A 25,615-nucleotide genomic window follows, 5' to 3' on the forward strand; every position below is an offset into this window, starting at 1 on the left:
AAACAGGCGGGAAGTCACTCTGCTGAACAGGCGACAGCATTGCGTTGGGACTTAACAGCCCACGCAGAAATCCACTTCTTCGAGTGTATTGCTTGGACACGCGACTTCTGTGTGTGGCGATTTCCTGTGTACCGCGTCTCTTCCCGTCCAGGAATTTCTAGAAGTTCTGTTTCCATGTGCACTTTTCTCGTGTTTTCGCGGACCACCCTTCTTTTCACGGGGGAACAGCAGTGGCTGTGCGTGAGAAACGCGAATTTTCGCTGTCAAATCGGCCGAGCAGCATGCACCCGCCAGCAGCTCGCGTGCGGCGCTTTCCACCAGTTTTCCGCAATAGAAAAGTGTCTTCTTCCGTAAACGTTTCTGTCAGATTCGGGATCGGTCGCTAGACCGTTTTCTGCGCCGGGTGTCGCCTGAAACGACAAGTCGCCTTCTCGCCGAGAAGTTGAACATTTTTGGACTGCCTCAGGCTGCGTCCCGAACACCAAACTCTGCGCTCTCTCGTTTTCTGGATTTCTTCGGTGCACATCCTCACGCTGCTTTTCTCTCGTCGCAGCAGACCGACGTGCGTTTCCGTTTCTCGAGCTTTGCTGCATGTTGTGTCGTTCCGATCGTCGTGACCCTCCTTCGAACGACTCGCCGCCGGCCGCCTCTCAGTCGACGTGCTCGTGCGTGGCTGGACTCGCAAAACATTTCTTCACGCGTTTGACGATGTCCTCTTCACATCGACAATCCTCCGACTGTCCAGGTAGACGTTCTGGGCTCCTCTTGCTTTTCATAGGCGCCGCGCGTCCGCAAGCGACATAGTGCTGTTTCTTTTGCCAGTTTGCGGCGCGTTTCAAGGGACTGGCGCCTCTCGAAGGCCATCCAGAGAAAGCATACGTCAAATCCTTTTCCTCACCGCGAGAAAGGTCGCGCTGGCGGAAAAGTGAAGTTTCTGTCACAGCCGCGTCTTTGGATCTGGTAGAGAATCCAGTCAAGGTGGAATGAAGTAGGCACTCAGGAGGCGAACGCTTCGTCACTCGTCGCCAGAGGAGACACTCGTCGATGCATGCGCGTTTCCCTGTTTCTGCGAATCCAATCGAGGAAGCGCACCTGCCCTCTCTCTCTCACCCTCTCAGGCGACTTGTTTGTACGTGTGAAAACGTCCCTGTTGCGCGCTGTGTCCGACGACAGTCGCGCGGCATGCCTCTTGCTCGAATCAACAGAGCGTTCTTCGTCTGTCCGGAAAGGGTGAGACTCAGTCTCTGCGTTCGCCTGACACCTCTCGAAGCCTCCTGTCGCTCTGCCTTTTCTTTCTCGTCAGAGAGTCCGCCTTTCTCGACGCTGCCTCCAGCTTGAAGAGAACAGAGAGGACAAGTTCTGGATCAAGACCTTCCATCACTGCGACTCTTCCAGCGAGAACTGTGGAGCTGTTTCGCGTACACAAGCTCGTCTCCTCCGCCACCGGCGAGACTGACACCATGGGCGGCGTCTCGAAGGCGAAGGGAGCGACTAGGAGTTCCGAGAAGGCTCTCCATTTTGCAGAACGTTTTCTTGACGACGAGAGAGAAAAGAAAAAACTTCAAGAGGAAGTCAACGGAACTCGAGACAATGGAGGACTCACCGCAGACTCTGCCGTCGGTTTGCAGAACGACGAACCTGATGTGAGTGCTGTGAGAGACCGTCACTTCTCACGCTTCTCATCTTTCTCTCGCTTCTCTTGCTCTTTCGCTTCCTCTCTCCCACCGCGTCTGCCGCGTTCTCTCTTCCCTCTCTCTTCTTCCTTTCTCCCCGTCGCGTTGCAGTCTGCTTTCTGTCCCCGGCTCTTTTCGTTCCTCTTCACGCGGAGACTGGAGGCTTCGTAAAAACCGCATTTCTCACTCTCGGGTTGCTCCTACAGACTCTGCGACTTCTCAGCTAGTCTCGCCGTCACTCCAGCGTCTTTTCTCCCCTCTTTGTTGCCCTGACTCCGTCACCCAGTTTTGCTGTACGCAGTCTGTCTTTCCAAGCGGCCGCAAACGCAGGCCCATTTTGGGGTGTAGCGACACCTGGGTATCGCAGAAGAGCTGCGAGAAGACCGCTGCGTGCGTTTTAGCCTCTGGAGAGACGGTGTGTGTGTGCTGTTTTGTTGAGGTCACTCTGTCTAGTTCTTTCCAGCGCGGTGTCTCTCATTCACGAGGACGCGTCACGCTCCGTCGACTCCGCATTTGATTCGTTCGTTGTCCGCTCTCTGGTTCGTTTTCCATCGACTGCCTTTCCACAGGCCGCGAAGAAATCTTCCCCTCTGCAAGTTATGAGCAACACTGACTATGGTGAGGCGTCGCTTGCTACATGAAGCTGGCTGCTCACATGGTGTTCGTCCTACCTGTTGTCTCCTGGCTTATCGCTGTCTCGTCGAATCTCCGACGACGTGCGTTTCTGCGCTTGCACACAACGTCGCGCCATTCACGCGCTTCCACTCTGTAAATTTTCGTTTTTGCTTCTGCCTCGTGTTTAGATGACTGACTGTGCGCGGAGGCAGTGAGATCGACAGGCGGTCAGAAAGAGCCGGGGTGCGTTTCGCAGCAGTCGAGATTCGCATGCGTCTCCCAACAAGAAGAGCCTTCGCAAAAACGGCACACAAATGGAGCAGACAGAAAAGAGACAGAAAGCGCACAGGCATCTGCTCTGACATGAGACACGCATCCATACAAATATGTATAATATATATATATATATATATACTATGTCGGTGTCGACGTACAGCGGACTGCAAGTACCTCCGTTCACACCAGTGTGTTTGTACGTATTGAGTATCCTGAGAAGCGACCTGAAATCTGTGTACGGCGGCTGTCTAGGAGGTGCACGGTATGGGAGCGGGCGTTTGGTGGGTCCTTGAGGCGCGTCTGTGCATTGGCGTTTTTTTGCCTTTTGCCCAGGCAAGTACGAACGACTGAGCAAGCGGCTAGACGAAGAAGAAGAGCGGAAAAAGAAAAAAGAAGAAGCAGACGCCATGGCGGCTCGCGAGATGATGCAAGGCTGTTCCCACGACCACTCTAAGGTTGGTCACTCCCAGACAAAGTGGAAAGTTGCGCGTGAAATTGGACAAGTGCCAGACTCAGCGAGATTGGGGCCACAGTGTATGGAAAGCACTACCCACGCAGACATGGAGTCGCCGAATTAACTTTTTAAACAGATCCTGCAGCCACTCAATCACGCGCAGGCGGCTGCGTGCATGTGCACCCCCTCCTGTGTGGTGTCTGTACAGTGTCCCCTGAGGCACTTTACGTGGACTGGGGTATTCAGCCTCAGCTTGTCAAGAATACTTGCTTGTGTGTCTGCTGGTACACTCACGAACACGAACATCTCGCGAGAACGCATCTCTGCGTGTAGCTGTTGTTTTCGGTATTTTCTCTTTTGCTGCGAGATGAATTCCATCGTGCTCCACAGAAAACATTGCCTTTACGGGGAACGCGTCTTCTCTCGTATCTCGTTTTTTGCAGGAGCGCCAGATCTACGAGAAGCCAACGGGGGAGAAGATCGACGCCGCTGAGAGGTGAGAAGCTTTTGCCGGTCTGCCTTTCCTGTTGTTTTTTCTGGATTCCTCTTTCTAGATAATTACCACGTCTCGCTTTCGCGTTCGCTGTCTCTTCGATTGTGCCGCGACGGACATAGCGAGCAGACGCATTGTCTCTGCTTTTTTGTTTGTCTCTCCGCGTTCCTGCCTTCCAGTGCACTTTGTGAGATATTCTCTGCGGTTCGCATGTGGACAGCGAGAAGAAGAAAGAACGTGGGTTCCTGAAGATTTGCTCGTTTTCTGTGTTCATTCGCTTATGCCGCAACGAGGAGAACTGGAGCTGACGGCAAGTTCCTTCGAGAGAAACGCATGCACTGCGACACGCGTGCCTTTCTCTGTTTCCTTCTGTCGTCTTGCTCCGGCATTCGTATATACTCCCTTCACGAGTGTAGATGCTTTTAGGTGCTCGGCTTCTCCCCGCGTGCGTCATGTTGTTCCTTTCTTTAACTTTGCTTGAGTGAATCCCTGCCCACTCTTCTGTCTCTCGGTCGCGTTCTTTTCGTCGAGCGTTCGTTATGCATTTTGCATGCTCAGTCCACTTGACAAAGCTTTTCCCCACGTTCGTGCAGCCGCTCGCGTTTCTCTCTGATTTGTAGATTTCGGCAAGAAGGAAACGCCGCCTTTCGCGAGAAGAACTACGGACTCGCGGCAGTCAATTACCGCAAAGTACGTCTCACAAAGCGTTCTCCTACGATCTGCATGCGTCGACCGTTGCAACGATCGAGCAGCTTGCCCCATCGATTGATCCGCACAAAAACACACCTGTGTACACGTAAACGTGTACCTGACTGCATTAAAACGTATGTGCATGCATATAGATGCATGTGTGATTCAGATGTAGTGAGTGGTTAGTAGCGTAGAGACGATTTGACGTTTGATTTTCTCTCTATTTTCGTTTTTTTCTCGCTGTTCTGTTGGACTCTGTCATCCAGGCTCTCCTCCAGTTCGACTACACGTTCCCGGACACTGACGAGGAGCAGAAGCGGATGGATTCTGTCAAGCTGCCGTGTCACCTCAACCTCGCCGCATGCAAGCTGCAGCAGCAGGACTACGAAGAGGTGTACATACAGTGCCGCCTAGTGAGTCGGAAGGCGTCTCTGGCTTTGCCGACTGTGTCAGCGGACGCCTCTCTGTGTTCACGTTAGGAGTTTTTTCTTAGCGAGTTGGAGAGCTTCTGGAGGGATTTTCGTGGATGTAGATGTCTGCATTCGCAGCTTGTATGCATCACGTGAAAAACTTCAGGAGGCCCGTGCATGCAAGGAAACACCCATGCCAGCGCGTTTCCCTGCTGATAGAGAAAACATTTGCGCAAACCCTTCTGCAATCACGATCCATGTGAAGACACGGAGAGGAGATGCCGACGCGCTCTGCGCACGACCGAGCGTGGAGTTTCGTCTGTATGCAGACCGGGGTGTACGTGGTCTCTTGTCTTTTGAACGACTGTCTCTTTCCTGTGCCCGAAAGTGTCTATGCTCGCTTTGTGTGCGGCGCGCAGGCTCTGGAGATGGACCCCAAGAATACCAAGGCGTACTACCGCCGAGGTCTCGCGCATCTTCAGCAGGACAACTTCGTAAAAGCTAAAGAGGTGCGTATCCCGTGTGTCTCGAGAAAGACGTCCTGGCAGCTCCCGGGGTGTCACGAATCCGCAAGACAAGATCCAGAGGAGCCAGCACGTGCATGCAGATGTGTGCATGCTCGTGCATATAAATATGTATTCACGGTGTAGGGTTTAGAGGAAGGCATGCATGCATATCTGCGGGGTAATGTAGTGAGTAGGGCATCGGCTGAGTTACACCTTTTTTTGGCAGCATGCAGATACGCCTGTGTGTGTTAATGCAACAGCATCCGCGTTGACCTGCTTCTGCGTGGTGTCAGGACCTCATGGAGGCTCTCACTCAGGAACCCAACAGCAAGGAAATTCGAGATGCGCTGCAACTTCTTCGAGAAAAAGTAGGTTTTCCAGAGACCGTTGTCGTGTTTTGCCTCCCAGATGCTCACGCTGTCGAAAAACGCAACATGGTAAATAGTTCTGGATCCGGCACTCGTTGTCCCAGAACGTCACTTCCAGCCCCGAGAGAGGACACTATTAAGAGATCAAGACCTGTACACATACATATTTAATTTCAAATAAAGATGCACATGTGCATGTTTCCACGTGAAGAGAAGGACGTTCGTGTACGTGCGTTTTAAAAGCCAAAGATACCGGTCGGCAAGCGTCCACAACTGTATGGAGAGGTATTCGCATGCATGCGCCACTGTGTGTATGTATTTGTGTGGTATGTCTGTCTATATATATGTGCATGTGTGTGGAGATGCGAGTTCCTCTCCGCTTTGAGGTGTCTTTTCTTGTCTAAGAACGCAGAAGCCGTATCTCGTTGATTTTGGTTTTAATGTTAACACATGCATCGCTTATTGCTTTCGAACTGTGCCTCTTTCTTTACCTCACATTCCACGTTCAGATTCACCGCTATCACCGTAGGTCGGCGATGACCTACAAGGCGATGCTGAAGAGCGACGGATCTGAAGAGACAGTGGGGGATTCCGTGGCGAGCCCTGCTGAGACCATCTCCGGGAAGGAAGCATCTGACGCTTGTTGCAGACCCGAGTCTATGGAGTCCATACCGGCGAAAGCGTGTGGCGGCTGTGAACGCCAAGCTCCCGAAAAGGAGGGGGACAGGGTATCGCGAGAGGCAACTCACGAGAGGAATCTCCGCGAGGAGACATTTGATCAACGGGTTCCACGGAAGTGGGAAGAAACGCGCAGCGAAGATCCGGTTTCCTCGACAGCCGCAGAAGCGGTTCTAAGTTCTGGATATTCCAGTCCAGAGACAAGGGCAGAGACGCATGCGCACAGGGAGGCGACTGAGTCCGTGAAGCACGAAGAGGGCCGACACACGCGTTCTCGAACCCCGTCGTCTTCTACGCATCGAACTGTCCGCAAGGTGGAGGAAGTGTCTGATGACGAAGACAGACCGGCGGCGAGTTCGTCGTCGGGAGAGAGAGACAACTGCGCTGCGAGAGGAAAGGAAGGAGACAGCAGGGACAACGTGCAGAATTGGGGAGAGGGCGGGGCTCCGCGAGGCCGAAAGCGAAGCTACAATGAAGCCGTGGTCATGCCTCTGCACGAGAAGTCTCTGGAGGAGCGGCGGGAAACGGCGCTGGAGCAGGGACGCGAGTTGCACCAGAAACTACTGTTGCTCTTGCGGCAGAAGCAACAAGAGTTGAAGGCGGCTCTCGAGCGGGAGTGCCCCGACGACGGATCGGCCAGCGAAGACGAGCAGAAGCCAGGCGGCGGGAAGCATCGTCGGGCGTCATTCGCGTCCACGTACACCGTGTCGTCAGCGGGCGAAGCCTTCTCGCTGCGACGTGACGACTGCTCAGACATCGATGGGTCTTTCGATCGAAGACGGCATCGGAGCAGGGCTTTTGCGGACGGCGACTCCAGCGTCGTGTCGCCTTACGGTGTTGCTCTCATCGTTGCCGTATCAGCCGTCTTCAGCGCATGCATCGGCCTCCTCGTAGGTCTGCTCCTCGGGTCTGGCGGCCGCGACGCGCGACTGCCGGCGCAGCCCGAGCCAGGTGTATGTACACCCGATGGGTGCACTGGCCACAAGCTGGCGGCGCTGCCCGCGCTCGCCACTGCGACGCTTCAAAGCGTTGGCAGTTTCCTCTCGGACGGCGGGGTGATTTTGGCTGGACTCGCGGCTGCAGTCTGCGTCGGCATCGCGCTGCTTTTGATTTTCCTCGATGAGGACGGTGAAGAGGGCATTGCGGAAGAACGGACGGGCGTTTTGGAAAGGCGGCATTCGGTGCCTGTGTCCAGACGGGCTGGTACAGGAGGGCGTCAGTCGCGAGCTGCAAGTGTGTCCGGACGCAACAAATGGCCAGGTGTGGAAGAGGAGTCGAGTGACGACGGTGACAAAGAAGGCGGGGGACCTTCTGGAATGAGAAAGAACGAACTGTGGAAAGGCGAAGGCATTTCGGGTGTCGGCCCCGCACCGCGGCGCCGAAAACTCACGGCGGAATACATCGAAGAAGTCGCCGGACCTCAGCGAGATATCGGGTCGTTTCCACAACGGAAAACGGGGAAGCTGCACTCGGATCCCACGTTCGATGCCGTGTTGCAGCAGTGGTGCAATTAGCGTTTAGGGTTGACGTTGCGCGTGCAAACTGCGCGGCTGGGGAAGCGGGATTCAGGGTACAGACGAATATTGGAGGAATAAAAATGAGGGGAGAAGGGAAGAGTCACATGCGCGGTGTAGTTTGTGGAGAAAGTCGCGAAGAAATCATGTCACTGAATGGATGCCGGGTGAAGCACCGGATGCATAAGAACGGAGGCTGAGGCAAACGGCCTCAGGGATCCCAGCTGAACACTCTGGGCTCGCATCTGGGGTCTGCCCTCAATCCGAGCCAGATACGCCTGTAACACGGTGGTTCGAAAAAGCTGAATGCATGCACAACTCTTTAAAAGTGAACCTGTGTGTCGTGTAAACCGTACGGGTTTGTCAAAACTTCGAACCTCGCGTTGTTTGCCTCCCTCGGAAAGACAAGCCGTTTTTGCGAGCCAATTTGCGCATGAATTGCCGCAAGCATGTTTTGCTTACACGTCAAGTGTCAGTGTCAAAAAACGACACCGTAAATTTCCCAGTGAAAGCGCCGCGTCCCACTCGAAAGACATCCACTGTTTGTTCACAACTGCCATGAAAGTGAGTGGCGACTACCCTCGGAATGTTGGACTATACAGACAGCGCGGACCGCACTCGACTGTCTCCTGTTTGCGTGCAACTCTCGAACACAAATTAGAGTTGCAAGTACACAGGTACTCAAAGTCATCTCGTTTTGTACGATCGAAAAGGTGAGAAGCGTTCCTGATCCGTCACAAACGATGCGCAAATTTTGAGAGGAAGGTGGACAATGGAAGTTCGGTGCTTTGCAGCCGTTACTGCTGTCGGGGGTACAGTGGAGCCAGCACTAGAAGTAACCGGGATGGCTGAAGTGGAGCTCACTGACATCATACCGGCCTTAAACGAGTGTTTTGAGAGAAATCCCGTCATCCAAAGCATCCAAGAACTGCAGTTGTTGCGCTGATGCACATATTTGTATAAGCTGTCAAACAGTTCGGGTGAGGTGGGAAGAACGGCGGCGCTGCTGAAGTCGCCAGGAGTACTATGGTCCTGATCATACCAGCATCTGAATAGCGGTTTCTCTCATTCGTAATACGAATGAGGACAGCAATATATGACACCTAGAACATGGCCGACTCGGAGCAACCTTAATGCCATTTTGCATCCTGACCAGAATGTCTGGGGGTGTTGAATCCCATTGGGCAACACAGAGACGCGTGAACGAGTGTTCTTCAACGTAGAGAGGCTCGCTATTCTTGTGTCTTTTAGTTTACATCGCTCGAGGATTGTGTAACTGGAGTTATAGTTATTTAACGGCCGCCTGGATGTCTGGTTCCGTGTATGACGCCTAGCACATCGATGTGAGGTGACCTTAATATCATAGGATGCTGAAATTCAGCACTTGTGAGCTATGTAGTTTGCATTAATACAACCTAGAAAAGATAAAATGTAAAGGACTCGTTTTATCTCAAAGGCTTTGCAGTACTTCATCTCACTGGACTATCGCGCTACGACCGAACTGTAACATATGGACCGATCTTAAGCAAAATGGTGGAATTCCTGGAATACAGCGTTACGCCATCCGTTAAAGCATGGGTAGGAGGTTGCGTCGAATAAAGGACAGTGACTCGACGTTCGGCTAGCAAGAATCATGTTAAAGGGGACGAAGGTCGATCTGTGAAGCAAGAGACGAAGAAGCTGAAATGCAAGGGATTTTATATACTCCCCTTTCACTGTTTCAAAAGACCCACCTGTACCTTCCGTCTGTCAAGCTCCATCGTGGCCGATGCTCATTTCCAGCATGGGTTTGTACTAGCTTAAAAGTCGAGTAGGATGGACAGGCCTTTTCAACTCAAGTTACTGCTATTTCGGTTTAGTTTTTTCTGTGCTGTCAGGCGCTGTAAGCGGAGGGAACCTTAGAAGACCGTGCTCACGATGGCGTGCACTGTGATCACTAAAACAAGTAGGCGAGTTCCCACCAGAATGCCCTCCCGCCTCGGCACTAAACGCCCTTTCAACCACGTCGATTGTGAACAGCTCAAGAGAACATGGGTCCGTCAACAAAGGCCTTCAGATTTAAACCGCAAAGGGGTCAAAACGTCTCTGTCAGTAAAGATGACACACTTTCTCATCGCCCGCCTCTGTCAAAGGTTGTGTGACATCTCGCGACGACGGCTATGCATGCAGGCAACTAGCCAGCGTAATTTGTCGGGTAGGTTGCGGCCTCAAGCAGACATCGGCGTGTTTTTTTTTGCGGGGCGGTTCTCGAAGTCCCGTCGATGTTTTCGGAAGCAAGTCAGGTCCCTTGCCTCCTTTCTTAGCCTCCGTTCTGTGAATTTTCCGTGAGCTTTCTGCCCGAGTGAGAGTGTCTTCGCATCAGGTGAACCTACCTGCGTGCGGAGGTGTCCTGTAGCTCACTGGAACTACGCTTTCCGACGACGGCGCAGAAGGAAGAACCAGCCTTCAGAAACACACCTCAGTTCAGTTCAGAAGATCGGATATATTCATCGTCAAGACCTCAACTTGTGCACAATCTTTGTCTTTCTAATCAGGGGGTTCCGAGTATCGACGCCAGTGCCCGCAGCCGGTGTCTTGTAAACAGTGAGCTGATGCTACAAAGCTTTCTTTGCGATGCCAGTCAACCTGGAATTCTATTCTAACTGACCGACATCTCCGACGATGAACTTCCCCTCACTTCCATTTTTCCTCTCCCTTCAACGCATATGTACCACGGAGCCGAGCGACGGCGTCTCCGCGGCTGATGCCGCGAGTGCCCTTCGGTAGAAAGATTTTGCTTGCTGTTTTGCGAGTTTCGTCTCACTCTGCAAAGTTTGACCCATGCGCTCGTCCGAAAGTCTGAAGATCTTCTCCATATCGAGAAATGTGTGAAGTGACTGGGTTCGTGCACCGAAAACCCACCGCGGGAAGGCTTTGTGTATGTCTGTACGGAAAAACGGATGTTCAGACTCGTTGCCACAAAACTCTTTTCCACGCAGTTTCTTAACGTGCTCTTCTTTGCGACCGACAGCCTTCTGAGGCTGGTCGCCTTCCTCGTCTTTTGTACCCCGTTCTCTTCCGTATAGGGGTTGCTCGTCGTTTGTCTGTCACTCGTTTCAAGCTTAACCATTTCCACACGTATGTGCCTGCCCACAGAGAGAGGTTGCACGGTGATGGATGTCGGCGGCGTTCCACTGGCGGGGTTCCAGGGCTGGCATGTCTAGGTCTACAGCGAAACCTGCGTTTGTTGAGCACTTCTTCGTCTGTCGTGTCGGATGTTTTGCAAATGCTGCAAGGAAGATCCAGACGCACGTTACGTCCGCAGAGAGGTCCTTTTGTTTCAAGGAAAGAGTAGTATGGACTCTGAGTGGGAACTCAGGTTCAGGGTTCTCACAGGCCACGGTGGTTTGCCGTGTCTCGGTGAAACAGAGCTAAAAAGCGAGTAGTACCATCGTTCAAAATGATTGGACGGACAGACTCTCTGTCGGCGCCGAACGGATCGCCTTCTCATCGAGGGTCGTGTTTCTCTTCAGTTTGCGGGTGGATGTGTAAATCGGAAGGGTGGCTCCGAGCCACCATCGGCCTACAGGCTCTCGTGGCGACAGCTCGACTCCTCACTCCGCGGCCGCTGGTGTCAGTTGCGAATTTCTTCCTCGTCTTTCTCGGTTTCAACATCACTGCGACTCCCGCCGTTATCCGTCTCTTCTTTCTGTCTTTCTTCGCTCTCATTCTGGGCCTCTCTGACGTTTTCTGGCTGGTCATGAAGTTCACTGGACCTTTCGGTAGCGCCTGGCTCGATCCCAGGTACTACTGGCGGCCGATCTATCCTTCCGTTTACGACCGCGCGTACCTAGTTCCCAACCCTCCCTATGTTGACAATCCTCCACAGTCGACACTTCCTGCAGGAGAAACGAAACCCGGCCCTCCGCCTCTCCCTCGCATGTACCCGCCAGAACGGGCGCCTGCTGTGTGGCAAATCTACATCGAACTTGTCTGCTTCTGTGTGAGTCCTCTGGTCTGGTAAGTGGATCGCTAATATGCAAATGGAGAGGTGTCACATAGAAAATATCCGTTTCTTGTTGCAGAAGCGGCAGGGAGCACGGTGGAGAATTCACATTGTCGCTCGCGGGCGTGGAGCAGCTGGAGGAGAAGGGAGAGGCAGAATAATGTATTTCCGAGAGTGACGCGAGAGGAGACCTCTGTCCCAGGTTCCAGCGGTTGCAAGTGATTCTTTCTGCCGTCTCTCCAGATTGTTCGCATGCTGCAGCTCCTACTCGTGCCTGTCGCATCTGCTGTAAACGAGTTTTCACTTTTTTCGGCTGTTGTGTAGCGACTTGTAGGTTCCTTACAGTTTTTCTATTGTCTGAACTTTGTGGTTGCTGAAATCGCTAGATACTGTGTTCAGATGACAAGCTTTCCGGTTGCTGTGGGATGCTCCTTCGTTATCTCGGCCTGCTGCAGTGACCTACATGCTCCGGTCACGAGCGCGGCCCGCTGTGTGTTGCTGTCGCGGTTTTCAGCTTCCTCACCGCATGGCTTGCCTGGCGGATCTATAAACGTAATCTGCTTGAGCTTCAAGCAAGCGAAGTGGGATTCTTTTTGCCATCTGGAGAGCCTGAGTACGGAGCCACGGGGAATGCAGCGTCGCCTCCAGGCTTCTACTCGCCTGACCCCTCTCGGGCTGTGGGAGAAAGTCAGCCTCTGCTGCAGCCTTCTCGGGGTGCCAACGCGTTCGTACCTTTTGCAGGGGAAGGCATGCGTTTGGGGGGCGACGACGCGGGACGGGGCCACAAGGACGGAGACAACAGAGAAGAAGCTGGATTTGCAAGAGAAACTTGCGACGATAAGATATGAACGCACGCGCCGGCGTGCGACAGCGCTGTTCCACCGTCTTGGTTTTGGAGTGCTCCCTCGAAATAAGAAACACCATTGAGAAGCAGCGCAAACGCTTTCACGTCGGCCGAGACCGCCTTAGAAGCCTCTTTTCGGTAGGTTGCGAAGCTGCCGCGCCAATGCAAGGCAAGGTCCAAGTCCGCGGCGGCTGGAAGAGCCAAACAGCATGTGGAGAAAACGTCGTTTTTGGGTTTCAACGTGGTGGAGAAATTCTCAAGGAAGTGCGAAACACTAGGCGCTACGATGCATTAGACGACGTGTGCACAGCCGCCTCCAAGAGTCACCCGGAACAAGTGCGTTTGTTTGTTGAACTTCCGAATTGCCTGCGGGACAGGTGGCTAAGAGGAAAGTCGAGAAAACTCTTGCCTCAGTTGTTGATTTGGTGTCGCTTTACTTTCGGGGGTTATCGATCTCGGAAGTGCTTTGACACTCAAGTTGGGAAGAAAGCACACCACAAAAGACTAAATGGGAGAACATGTATCGTTTTGTTGCCCGTTTCTCGCGGCTAGACGCGATCAAATGTACAGACAAGATTGCCAGAGGAACTATTCCGCGGAACTCACCCTTCTCCGGCTGCCTTCCCCTTGGAGAAAGTACGAGAACTCTTTGTGTCGAAACAAACAGCGGCCTTCTGTGTCGGAGGTGGAAAGAGCCTGGGACCGGGTTTTGCCCCGCTTTTTGTGTGCACGCAGATACAGATATAACTGCGTACAAGAAGCAACACGCGACAGAATCGAGGGCAGGGTTTCAAATTTCGTTTTCCCGGTCCCACAAAAATGTGGCAAGTTTCTCTCTTGGAGGCTGGAAAACAAGAGAAAACATTTGAATTTTCATTCAGCGTCATCACACGGGGCGAAGCTCTGAGGGACCTGGCGTGGTGTCACATGATATCAGATTCCCAACCGGCAAAAGCCAGGGTCAAAACTCTTCCGAATTAGTGAAATGGCTTCTTCCTACATTGTCTTTGGCGAGACAGTGGACGTCAGTATCTACCCATCTCACGGAACAGTTCCAAGAAACTGTCTGTTGCACACACCGTCACAAAGCAGCCTGGCGGTTCTCTGTTTCTGTTGAAACTCCCCCAAAGCAGGGTTTTATCCTTTTCAGCCGCCAGAAATAGGGTTTCAGGCTTCCTTGAGACACTTGGCTAACAAGTGCACTCTAGATGAAAGCGAGGAACTTTCCGTCTTGCCCTGACTTCACTGTGTTGACATATTCTTCTCGAATGGTGTATCCTCACCACATCGACCTACTCTCACAGACCGGCATCATTCAGAATCGGAATAGCTCACGCACTGTTCACCATATCTGTCTGCTCGTAGGGAGCATTTCCAACTCGACAGCATAGGGAAATGTGTATTCTCGTTTGCAGAGGTTCGCATCTGACGCATACCAACATTTGCGCAGATGAGTCTCCAATGCTGTCGCATTCCTAGAAATCCGAACCAGCTCATCGCCCTCGTACATTTTCTTGACTCTTGAGACGACTCAGCTCCTCATGTCATTTGTGTTCGGAAACGAAAGGTTCTCTTCGGGATTTTGATTTCAGAGAGCAAATTCTCAGAAAGCGAAAAGTACTGGGGACATCTTGCTTGGTATCTCGAGGGTGAAGGTTCAAGAAGGTTGACAACAGGTGTAGGTTGAGGGAACGGTAGAGCCGCGGCAGAGAACTGGAAAACGCTTTCTCGTCTCAGGTGGAGTTTTGGAAGGCCGTTTCGTGCCTCAGTGAAGACAGCTGGACGAAAACTATTCTGATGGTAGCGACCTCCACAGAAATCTAAACGCACGTGTACGTCAAGATGATTTGTTTCTCGTTGTCACTAACAGGAGCGCCTAGAAGATATTTTCGCATTGTGCTAAAGGGAAGGAATCGAGATACCGGGAGTTGACATTACAGCCACCCTTTGAGCTGGCGCAGCGATGCGACGCGCCTGTGGAGAAGGTCCCAGCCTTCTTCTTCTGCAATTCTGAGTTTTTCTTCTAAGCGCCTGCGTCGAATTCTGCTGCGGCCTCCTTCGCTGAGAACGGAGACACTTTTCCCAGCGTGATTCCCGTTCACCTCCGCTTCCTGCTCCCCATCTGGAACCGGCGAGTAAGACAGACTCTCCTCTTCAAGGGTCTCCTTTTCGCTTCTGGCTTCTCCCTCTGCAGATTCCGGAGAGCCCTGCTGTTGCGGCCTCCTGATGACTTGCGGACCAAGAAGCAGCCTTCCCTTCCGCAGAGTCGGTGTTTGTCGAGAAGACGGTGGAAGATCCGACTCTAACAGTTGCTCGCTGTCTTCAAACGCTTCCGCGTCTTCGCTCTGACTAGCCGGGAAGTAGTTGTGGAGAACTTGCTTTCGCCTGGTGAAAGCACAAACCGGACATGAGTTGCACAACGCGCACTGCAAAAGAAGCAATGCTTGCAGAGAGGAAACTCGTGCCACAGAGAGCGCCGTGACAGACGCGTTTCTCAAGAGAGGTGGGGGAAGAGGGGGAAGGGGGGGAAGGGGCGGAGAGATGGGAAAAAAGTTGAACTGAGGTGTCCGTACACTTGCGAAGGTTGTTCGTTTCGCTGCATGATGCGCGTGGCCGCATGCATATTCGCGTTTCAGTACGCCTTTTCATGCACGCATGTGTAGCAAACCATTAGCCAACAAGGGACGAAAGGTTCTGTGAATCCCTACGCCCCTTTGAAAATGAATTCCTGCCGGTTCCGTCTCTTCACGAGGGTCACACATACGCATCGACAACTCTTGCCCGTTCGCAAAAAGGTCTGTCACCTTTTACTTCAGTCCTTGGCGCATTTCCTATTTTTCACGTCCCACCAAATGCCGCACCTGCGTCTCTCGTTCTTCCGGACTCTTCGTTTCTCGCTCCTTGAGACAGCCTCGGCTTTCCTACCTCAATTTTTCTTTCAAGGGAACTGCGTAGACCCGGTCGGGGGGACCTGCGAGGGTCAGGGAGCGCAGAAGGCTCAGAAAGTCTCGCGGCGAAAATTCATCTTCCTGGCGCAGAGTCCGCCGTGCCAAGGCATTAACAAGAGAAGAAGCCTGAAGACCCTCGGACTGCTCGCCTCGACTCCCCTGACACTTCACACGAGCCTGCGCATGCACAGATAAAAGAGCGTCGCCGCACAGGTAAACGCATCGACACCGGGATATCAAATGTCCTGTCCCGGGGTGCATGCACATGCATTCCTTCTTCGCTGTAAATCAGACAAATGCGCCTATACACATATGTACATGACTACGTGGAGATGCGTCTCTGGACTGAAACGCATGCGTGTGACATGGGCAAGTGCGTTTGAGTGAGGCGCCGTCGCCCCCTTTTCGTGCATGCAACCGCTTCTGGAAATGACATGGACAGTGCCCACATATCTACGTTCTTGTGTGCACATGTAGAGAGGGAACGCGAACTACGTACGGTGCCTCAAATGGAGAAAGAACAGCCAGGCTCCAGAAAACGCTTCACTGATTAATACAAAATCTCACAAACATTCAGATATATATATATATATATATATATATCTAAAGATGCACGAGTTAGTGTGTTCTGTAAATGGCTATGCCGATACAGAAGATGAAACGAAGGAGACCTTTGATATTTCCCTCAGTGGGGCCTTACCAGAGCACGCGCGAGTCGACAAAAGTCTTGAGGCTCGAAGAGATCCAAATGGCGATGGGCCTGGCGGCAGAGAATGTGAAACGCTTCTTCGCTCACTCTTCTCCCGTTAAGGGAGAGCAACTGAAAACGCGCAAATCACAAGCGTTTCTCCATCTTCCCCAAATCAGAAACCTAACCAGGGGGTTGCCACGATTCCATATGATGGTACACACATATACATACCTATATATATATATATATATATATATATATATATTTGTATATATGGGAGGTCATGAACACACTTTCCACCTGCGTTTTGATGCCTCTTTACCTATTTATCTACCTATCTATCTAGATCTATCTATACCTATCAATCTCTGTAGATCCACGGCTCTCCCCAGATCAATCAATCTCTATCTATCTTTCCCTAGAGAGTTATCTGTGTATCTGCGTCTCTTACGATCTTCAGATATAATTTATCAATCAGTCAATACATCTATATCTATGTATGCGGAGCGGCGAATGGCGGGAGGAGAAACAAGGACTGTTTGAGTACAGAGGGCAAGAGTTCATTAAACATGTTTGATCGAATGAGCAACGCGAAGAAAACAGAACACACACGTACCTCCAGAAGTCTGCCGACGTCGAAGACAGTCCGTCCATCACCCTGGAGTTCAATCACTCGTGCCTCCACAGCCTAAAAAGGGAAGACACGAGAAAATCACTGAACCTGGGGAAATGGTCTCCGTCGATGGTGACATGCGCGTAAATGCATGCACACTCAAGCCTGCATCATGCTCCCTCCGCACAGAAATCCACATTTTCTCTATCCCCCTCATATCAAACGTGTACACCCTTAAGGTACTCATTTGTGCACTTCAATCTATCCATAGAGTTATATCCACCACTTATACATATATATATATATATATATATATATATATATATATATGTATCAATATCTATTTGCCTAAATCTCTCTTTGTCTACCTACCTACCAACAGATTGCTATCTTTCTGCCTGCCTATCTATCTCTACACATCTATCGCCGTATATCTCTATCTACCTGTCTAATATATCTATCGAATATATATATATATATATATATATCTGTATACATGTGAAGAGGAACATTCACCGAAGGCATGGTGTACGTACACGTCGTTGCTTGCATGGATGGAAATGCGGTTCTCCGGTCTTTGATTTCTTTCCTTGGTCTGTCCTTCTCTGCTTCTCTTTCACGTTTTTTTGTGGATGCCCCCCCTTGCCATTTCGCACTCTGTGACATGTGGAGAAAGGCCAGACAGCCTTCTGGTCAAAAACCGCAAGAAACGCAAACAGTTCACCTCGAAGAAATCTCACCTCGAAGACACTCGAGCGAAGAGCTGAACGGTTCCGCCTCGGTTTCGCTTTCTTTGCGAAGGCCGCCAGCTGGCCGAGCTGGGGAAAAAGGGAAATGGAGACGCTCGGAACTCTCAACTCAGGAATTCGCGACATTGCGAACGCATCTCAAGGCTTCAGCGTTGCTGTCTCTGCCCTGGTCTACTTGTCTCTTCGACGTCATCTACATCGCAGGAACCTCTCCCGTACGATATGACAGAAAGGCAGATACAGTGTTCACGAAAAAGTCTTTCCGATGTTTCAGAAAGACTCGTTGAACGGTTTCAAATGCGACGGGCATGGATAGAAGAAACGCGGTTCAAGTCGATTCCCACCCAAGAGGTGTCTAGTGTTAGGTCCTGACTAACCTTCTTTTTCTTGAAAATAACTTTGCTAAAAGAACAGTGTATAATTATAAACATGCCTGCCACCCACATCTCCATGCAAATACCTGCCGTGTGTGTGCGTGCATCTCTGGATCGCTCGATTGACGGAAACAGCAACTATCGACCTACGTTTCCATAATAGGCACACCTATGTTCTAACAGCAGACACACAAATACGCTCATATAGATACTTGTATACATATACATATATACATATATATATATATATATATTCGTATACCAGTAGTTTATACATATATATATATATATATATATATACAAATGGACAGACAGAGATGGAGCAGGGTAAGAGTCTAGAGGCGACGACGACGAGTAAAACGGAGAGCCTGATATATGGGGAGGAGAAACGAAATGCTTACGCTGCACAGATCCAGCAGCGGGACGGCTTCCTGCAGGACTTCGAGCATCTGTGCATGCACCTGAATAACATATTTAAAAGCAAAGGGTCCACAAGCACATGCATTTGTGCACATTCTCGTGGACATATAGGAATCAAGTCTTGGCGTCTCAGAGACGAGAGAAAACGACAAGAAACAGAAGGAAAGAAAGTCTGGAGCTTTCAAAGCGTCTCCCCGTCAAACTGGTCAGTTATTTTCGAAGAACGCAACCGCGCGCGAGACAGGTGGCTTTGACCCTCTGTCGTTTCTTCTCGCTATTACTATTTCCTCCTCTTTGCTGATCCGCAAGAAGGATACACTATTTTAGTTGATGGACTCGAGTCGCCAGAGCGTTTCAGTTCTGAACTGTTTCCAGAAAAGCTGGAATACCCATACATTTCTTGCGCCATGTTGATTCTGTGTACACAGACGCAACTGTTAAACGAGAAATACGCAGAAACCGCATCACCCGTACCCCGTGTAGAGACACCGACGACTCTACGTGGCTTCGGAGTGCAACGCCGCACGCTGTAAACAAAGGTCGCGCTAATGCGAACCGAGCCAGGCAGGTTCAATTCGTACAAAGAAGAATACGCCCATTTGTGGATCTACGCTGATGCTTGGGCATCAACATGTTCAACGCGAACTTCGCGGCTGCACTTTGAGCTGTTGAGCCAGGCCTCGATGTGGAGACACGCGCCCCTCATTTCCTTCATCGTTTTTCTTTTTTCCTTCCGACACAGTCACGGTTTTATTACCTGTCTGACCGTCGACGCGTCGCACGGCAGCATCTGGGCTGTGCAGAAGCCAATGGATGCAACGCTGCGCGACCGAGAAGTCAGAAAATAGTGCATGCATGCAGAGATGAAAGGGTGGGAAGCGGCAGGAATGCGAGGAAAGGCGACACGAGTTGAGACATAGAAAACGGAAAACGGAGGATGAAATGACAAAAACTCGCCACCAAGCGACAGGCACTGATCGAGACGCAAACGAGGAACGGACTGCATGTCGCCACGGGATTCGGACCGTCAGTCTCTCCAACTCGGATTCTCCTTCCATGTCCGGACGACCATCTGACTCATGAATGCAAACGAAAACGTCTTGTTGCTATAAAAGACCAAGAGAATCCCTAATTCCCCCGAGTGTCATGATACCATCGGACCCCCGTGTACGTCAGCCCACACCCCAAGAAGCGTCCGCACTTGCTCGTGAATCTCTCTTCTCCACACTACCTGTTTCGATGATCGACATATGCAGGCATACGGACATCTGTCTTTATGCATATGTACATATGTAGATATATATATATATATATATAAATACGTCTATATATATGTATATAGGACATCTCTGGGTGTATATAAGTAGCTATATAGAAGTGAAGGATGTTCCGTGGATGCCTATCCATATGTTTGCGCCGACTGGTTTGTCGCTGGAAACCTATTTCCACGGCATTTGATACAGGGCGGAAGAGGCCTGGAGGACGGGGGCACGACACCGGGGTTGCCACGCGCATGCACCGGGAAGGTAGCTCGTCTTCGAAAATTAGAAAAACTGCATGCAAACTGGAGTGTACCAGGAAGGAGGGTAGTCGTGCATGCGCGCTTGAACATGGCGGAGCGCGGCCAGGAGGAGAGACACGTCGTTAACTTTGAGGCGGTGGAAGATTTCGACGAGCTCTTGAACGGAGAACGGCGAAAATCTTTGGAAAGTTTCTCGACCTTCAGGAAACAGAAGACAGAACAAGCAGGCAAGAGTTCAGAGATGCACAAGCGAGTAAAGTGCGAGACACGTAAGTATCGTCTGCAATCCGACAGAAAAGTCCCCGTCCTCCCAGAGCATCCCCGTTCGCCTTTTTGTTTACCTCGCCTCTTGCTCTCTTCAGCAGAAACATGTGTGCCACAAAGGTCTATACTCGATATACACGTATGCATGCAGACCGCTGCATGCAGATATCTGAGACCTGACAATAAATGATCGACATGGCCATCTCCACACATTGGCCTCTGCTCCGAGTGCCCCAGTCTGATGCGCGCCGTGGTCCTGGAAGCAGCGTAGGAGAGATGCCCCGAAGGATATGAGGACAAAGACAAGCAACGAAGAGAAGAAGACAGAGGAGCGGAAGAGGTCTTACTTGAGGAGACAGCGAGGTCTGCACGAAAGGCTGCTTGCATCTGTATGGAGAGCATTTCCAGATATCCAAAATCTTGGTACTTCAGGTCCGCGCACACCCGGCCTGGCGAGCGGAACACAACACACCAAAACGCTCAGTTTTGCGACAAAGATGTTCGAAATCGCCTGGACCAGTGCAAATCCAATTCGAGAAAGAACGACCAACGTATGTATGTGTATATGAAGCATGTATGGAGTTTCTAGCTTCCTGTTCGCGAAGCCGTAGAGAAGGTCCTGTTGCTCCCATAACGCATCCCTGGTTTGGAGGTTTCTGACAAAAGATTCTTCCCTCTCGGGTGTCTCTTTCTTCTCTCGAATATCGACTCCCTTCGCGCAGTGCATGCGTCGCAGATTGCCAAGACCTCTTCTTTCGTTCTGGAGACGAAGACACACTCCTCACCAAAAGCAAGCAGGTGATGAAGTGTGGGCAACAGCGGTCCCGAATGCCGTCTCTTGACAGTTTTTTTCTCGGTCGCCTCCAGACAGTCGTCTTCTGCCTCCGTAATCTCCCGCGCGGCCTTGGTCGTCTCTCTTTGCCTGCTTCCTCCCTGAGGCTCTTTGCTGCTCAGCGTCCGACCCGTTTCATCCTCTTCGTCGCATGCAGTCAACGGATCCGCCTCCCCTGTCGCTGCTCGTGACAAACGTTGTTGGAGAAGGAGTGACACTCGCGCAAGCAGGCCGTAGTTGTGGACTAACGCGCCCGCGTAGCCCTGGAAACGGAAGAGAAGACGCGACAAACGCAAGGCGCATGCAGAGCCTCTCCAGGGTCCGCACACCCCATGCAGCCGCCACAGCTGGGAGCCGAAGGCAGAGCAGGAAGGGAGAGAGGAACTTGTCCGAGCCAGCTAGCGAGAACAGAGAGAACTTGACGGAAAACGAAACGCTTGGACGTACTCATCCGGAAGTGGAGATAGAGAGAAAAGAGACCGAGAAACGTCGACAAACAGAAACAAGCAAAATCAGGCGCCAGCGACAAGAAAGGGAGACAAGGGAAAGGAATGGTCGAGAAAGAGAGCGCACAAGTGGACAGCGGCAAAAAGTGCAGAGAGGTAGCAGGCAGGTTCCCTGGTCTCTCGAAAAGACATGAGACCTGAATGAACGACTACTTTCACTCTTCGCATCTGAAAATCAAAAAACTTTCTTGTCCACACCTGTGTCAGCTTCACTAGCATCGCCGCTGGAAGCTCGGAAAGGTGGGGACGAAGGGCCTCGTCGATGGCCGCGAAAAGAACTTTGTCTTGAAGGCGCACAGAGCCGAATGCATGCGCCAGAAGACACAACTGAAATGGAAAGTACGCCTCCACTTGCGGGATGAGGAACCGGGACAAGTCCTGCAGATCGCCCGTGGCGTTCAGCTTGGCGAGGTACACGCAGACGCGAGGTAGATCTGGATACACACAAGAAATCAACATGGGAGCCGATAAATCCGCCGACAGGCTTTGCATGCGTACAGTCGAATTAGTCCGGAACGGAAAAAGGAGACCAAAGTCGCAAGCATCTTCTCGCACACATGGATCCAACGTACGTACACCGGAAGCCACGACGAAAAACAGGCGAAGACAAGAGAAACCTGGTGATCGGAAACGCCAGTGTGAATAAGTGCAAAAGCGACGCTTGGAAACATATTTGAAACGCGTCTCTCTGGACAGTCTCGTTGGCAACTTTTTTTTTTAAGTTATTTCCATCTCACGCAGGTGCACACATGTGCGGCGTCCAACAGGAAGTCAAGTGAACCGGCACATGTGAAAATGAGTCTCCACGAGACTGTATATACATCTATGTAAAGATTTAGACAGGCATTGGCGGATAGGGAAAAAGGCATACATGAAATGCTTTGTTTCGGTGTATGCATGCATACGCATACGTCCACAAATGTGGAATACATACACATGCATATATAAACACATATATAAATATATATATATTTGTGTGTAGTTGTATGTGTAGTTGTATATCTGTGTAAGCATTTGTGGTGTAGAAGATGCTGCGAGTGAGTTTGAGGTGCTTACTGATGAAGCGTTTCGCAGTTCTGTAGATGCCACGAGCAATCAAGCGAAAACGAAAGTCTGTGGGGTCGCATCCTCCCACCTCAACAAGACGCTGCAGGGCGAGGAGGTAGTGGTACGGTCTCTTGGTTCTGCGGTGTCTGATAGCATCATTCGAAGAGAGACCAACACCGCACGGCTTGAGGATTCGCAGAAGCAGAAACAAAGACGAAAGGCGCAGGAAACGCTTCTCTTTCCACGAGGAGAAGGAAACGTGAGAGAGCGGAAAAGAACAGGAAGCACCATCTAAAAAGAAAACGCAGCAGATACAGAGGAAGGAAGAGCAGCTGCAGTAACGTGACGGACAGGTTACCGCGGAGGCCGAACGCCCGCGGGCGACAGGCCGGCGCGGGGAGAACAAGGGAGGACAATCGAGAGACACGAGCGGGGACTAGAGCGAGAACTTGCAGATGAAAAAGCGAGAGCGAACCCCAAACGCGAGAGGACGACATCTTCCGTTTCCCCGGAGCTCACCTGTAATAAGTCCATACGTCGAGGACTTGCTTGGCGTCCGTTGCATGCGCGATTTTTTTGACGAGATTGACTTTCCACATTTCACTTCGTTTCTTCGCTGTGAACGTTGGGGTGTAGTTGTACCGCAGGCGCAAAGTATTTTCAATGCCGCGAGGTTTTTGGTAGAATTCCAAGTAGCGATTGAAATTCCCCTTCCCGATTCGCTTGTGGAAGCGGTAGTAGAAGAAACGCTGAGGGACACAGAAGAGAGGCAGAACCGCGAGGGATGCGCCGCACTCAAAGAGCGAAGCAAGAAACCACCGAAGAAAGAGGGAGAAACACAGAAAGTCTCGCACGCAGACAGAAGCACAGACGGTCGGGGAGCGTGCAAGGCCATCGAGGTCGAGGGACATCGCGACAAAGATAGACCGCCTTTCTGGAGAGAAGAAATGACACTTTGTGCTCGCGCACAGCTCACCCGGGACTCGCAGAGGGCAGGCAAGCGCCGACTTTGAGGAAGGGCATTTGAGGGGGCGATCAGCGGGGAGGAGGAACTCCAGGCATATGGAGACATGCGCGGAGACGGAGTAGACCAAGCGATCCGCGAAGAGGGCCAAGAGGAGAGAGGAGACGCTGACGGAGCGGCGAAGACCGGAGAAGGGCAAGGAACACGGAGGCGAAGAAAGGAAGGCGCTTCAGAAGGTGCAGAGGAGAGAGAAGACGGAAGACGAGGGCACTCCGGCCGGAGCGAAGAGAAGAAACGAGAGCCCCTTCGTGAGCGTCGGTCTCTGAGAGTCGAACCCAGAGAAGGTAGAGACACAGTCGCTGCGACTTCAGAAAAGAATCGATGTGGTGCCGCCCTCGACGAGCAGGCGACAGCTTTGCTGGCAGAAGTCCACGGCGAAAAGACGGAGTCCGCAGACTCGACCCGCGTTGCCAGCGGGGCACAGGAAAAGCCAGACATTGCAAGACGGCGAAGCGATCTCGGCTGAAACGGTGAGGAAGCAAGTCGGACAGGCAGAGAGCCATGCTCAGTGGTTGCCTGTGGTTTTTGTGCAGTCGCGGCCAGATGGCTCTCCTCGCCTGCCTCCTGTACCTCGCGTTTCTGACCGTTTTTCACTGGTGCATGTTGCGGGTTCGTTCGCGAGAAAGGAGAAAACGCAAAGAAGGGAGAGTCGGCCTGGGACAGCTGCAGAGGCCGCCTCCTGCGGGGGCAGCCGCCGGCCCTTGGAGCCCCGGGGAGAGAGACGAGTTTCATTGCGGCAGAACAGGCACCTCGAGGAAGCCTTGAGGCCTCCCTCTGCAAATTCATTTCTGATTCCTCGTCGCCAAAGCTGACCAAGTACACAAGACACGAGGAGACCGGAGAGCGACAGAGAGGATCAACTCAGGTGCTACTCGAGGAAACCAGGCGAGGAGTTCTCTGGATTGCCGTGTGAGGTGACGGGGAGCCGTGAAGCAACCAGCGACTCTTTTCGAGCATTGAGGGGTGGCTCTCTGTTCAGGTTTCCTCCGCTGCCGATGGAGCCTGTGCCCTTTTCTTAGCGAGACACGACCTGCAAATGGTCTTCCACCAGGTTTTTCAGAATTCACCATTTGTGCCAGCCGTCGACACATTAAAGGCCCGTCTGGGGCGGACAGTGCGGTGCTTCGTACACCCGCTCATCTCTGTCTGCAAATGCGCATAGACTAATGACCCAGATGCTGCGCGAAGGCTACAGACATGGTCATTGAGCGTCGGAAACGGAAGACGACATCGACAGTTCAAACCTGTCTCGAGTGTGCGTGTGCGGGGCTCCTTTCTTTGTTGCGCATGCGACAGAGAACTAGGATGGACGCACGATGGCGCGGATTTTGACTTGCCAAAACGGAGACGACAAACGGCGGAAGAGGGATCCTGAGGACGTGTATGAAAATAAAATTCCCCTCTAAGAAAGGGGAAGTGTGCTTGAGGGGAGGAGGCGGTTTCGAGCAGCATATTCTGTGCAAGATGCGAGGAACCAGCGAAGCTAAAAAAAACGCATGCACCCTCTTGCCCAGAACTCTACCCCAGACCCGTTGCTGCTGCTGCTGCCGCAAAAGGCCGGTGGAACCCGCCGCCCTGGTCGACAGCCGGAGACCGACAGCCATGCGCTGGTCAGCACCTGCAAGATCAGCTACTCTGACGGATGGAAGTATGAATGTACGTAGCTTGGCATACCGCTTTGTGTAGGCATCAACGGGCGGGGGAGGTTGAGATCCGCACATGTATCTGTGATGCCAGGCCAGACAGGGAGGCGCAAAAAGGCTGGGCGTGCCACATTACCGTGAAGCTGCAGAACTGGCGAACTGGAGGATGGCTGTTTCTCTTTGCTTTTTGCCATGTGACCAGTCGCATTTGCTCCGCTGTTCTCTGTCGTGTCTCGCGACGGCACCCGTGTCGTCCGATTCGCTATTGGAACAGAGTTGGTAGTTCGATACCCACCTCCAGCCTATCACGTCACGAGGGAACATCGGATTTCCGCTCCTCTGTTGCCCTCCCTAGGACTTTCCCCCTTTCAGTGCTGGGGAAACACAGATGAAATTACGCCAGCCTAGTGGCGTCCTGGAGATTTGGGAGCATTCATCCAGCTGTCTAGACACTCAAGAGCCCACCACCCCGGTTT

At 51.9% G+C, this 25,615-nt stretch overlaps 3 protein-coding genes across 3 annotated transcripts; 2 read left to right on the forward strand and 1 right to left on the reverse strand.

Moving 5' to 3' along the window:
• Nucleotides 1-1,460: 1,460 nt before the first annotated feature.
• On the forward strand, nucleotides 1,461-8,001 carry TGME49_229490 (tetratricopeptide repeat-containing protein; the record flags this gene model as incomplete). The annotated part of the gene is made up of 9 exons (XM_002367852.1): nucleotides 1,461-1,643; nucleotides 2,243-2,291; nucleotides 2,898-3,019; nucleotides 3,462-3,514; nucleotides 4,132-4,201; nucleotides 4,468-4,614; nucleotides 5,031-5,120; nucleotides 5,411-5,485; nucleotides 5,995-8,001. 9 exons carry the CDS (start codon nucleotides 1,461-1,463, stop codon nucleotides 7,675-7,677), a joined length of 2,472 nt encoding a protein of 823 aa, XP_002367893.1. The 3' UTR covers nucleotides 7,678-8,001.
• A 2,697-nt stretch (nucleotides 8,002-10,698) lies between these two features.
• Nucleotides 10,699-12,510, forward strand: TGME49_229500 (hypothetical protein; the record flags this gene model as incomplete). Its single annotated transcript, XM_002367853.2, has 2 exons — nucleotides 10,699-11,676; nucleotides 12,177-12,510. The coding sequence occupies exons 1-2, from the start codon at nucleotides 11,117-11,119 to the stop codon at nucleotides 12,508-12,510; spliced, it is 894 nt and encodes a 297-aa protein (XP_002367894.1). The 5' UTR covers nucleotides 10,699-11,116.
• Nucleotides 12,511-14,440: 1,930 nt separating this feature from the next.
• On the reverse strand, nucleotides 14,441-24,282 carry TGME49_229620 (hypothetical protein; the record flags this gene model as incomplete). The annotated part of the gene is made up of 14 exons (XM_018780235.1): nucleotides 14,441-14,891; nucleotides 15,432-15,631; nucleotides 16,155-16,274; nucleotides 16,762-16,833; nucleotides 17,499-17,576; nucleotides 18,283-18,342; nucleotides 19,059-19,122; nucleotides 19,877-20,021; nucleotides 20,435-20,536; nucleotides 20,873-21,182; nucleotides 21,624-21,859; nucleotides 22,482-22,618; nucleotides 22,992-23,221; nucleotides 23,449-24,282. The coding sequence occupies 14 exons, from the start codon at nucleotides 24,280-24,282 to the stop codon at nucleotides 14,441-14,443; spliced, it is 3,039 nt and encodes a 1,012-aa protein (XP_018636907.1).
• Nucleotides 24,283-25,615: the final 1,333 nt, after the last annotated feature.

This window comes from Toxoplasma gondii, chromosome VIII, assembly GCF_000006565.2.
Source record: "Toxoplasma gondii ME49 chromosome VIII, whole genome shotgun sequence".
In the NCBI taxonomy this organism is placed as follows: Eukaryota; Apicomplexa; class Conoidasida; order Eucoccidiorida; family Sarcocystidae; genus Toxoplasma; species Toxoplasma gondii.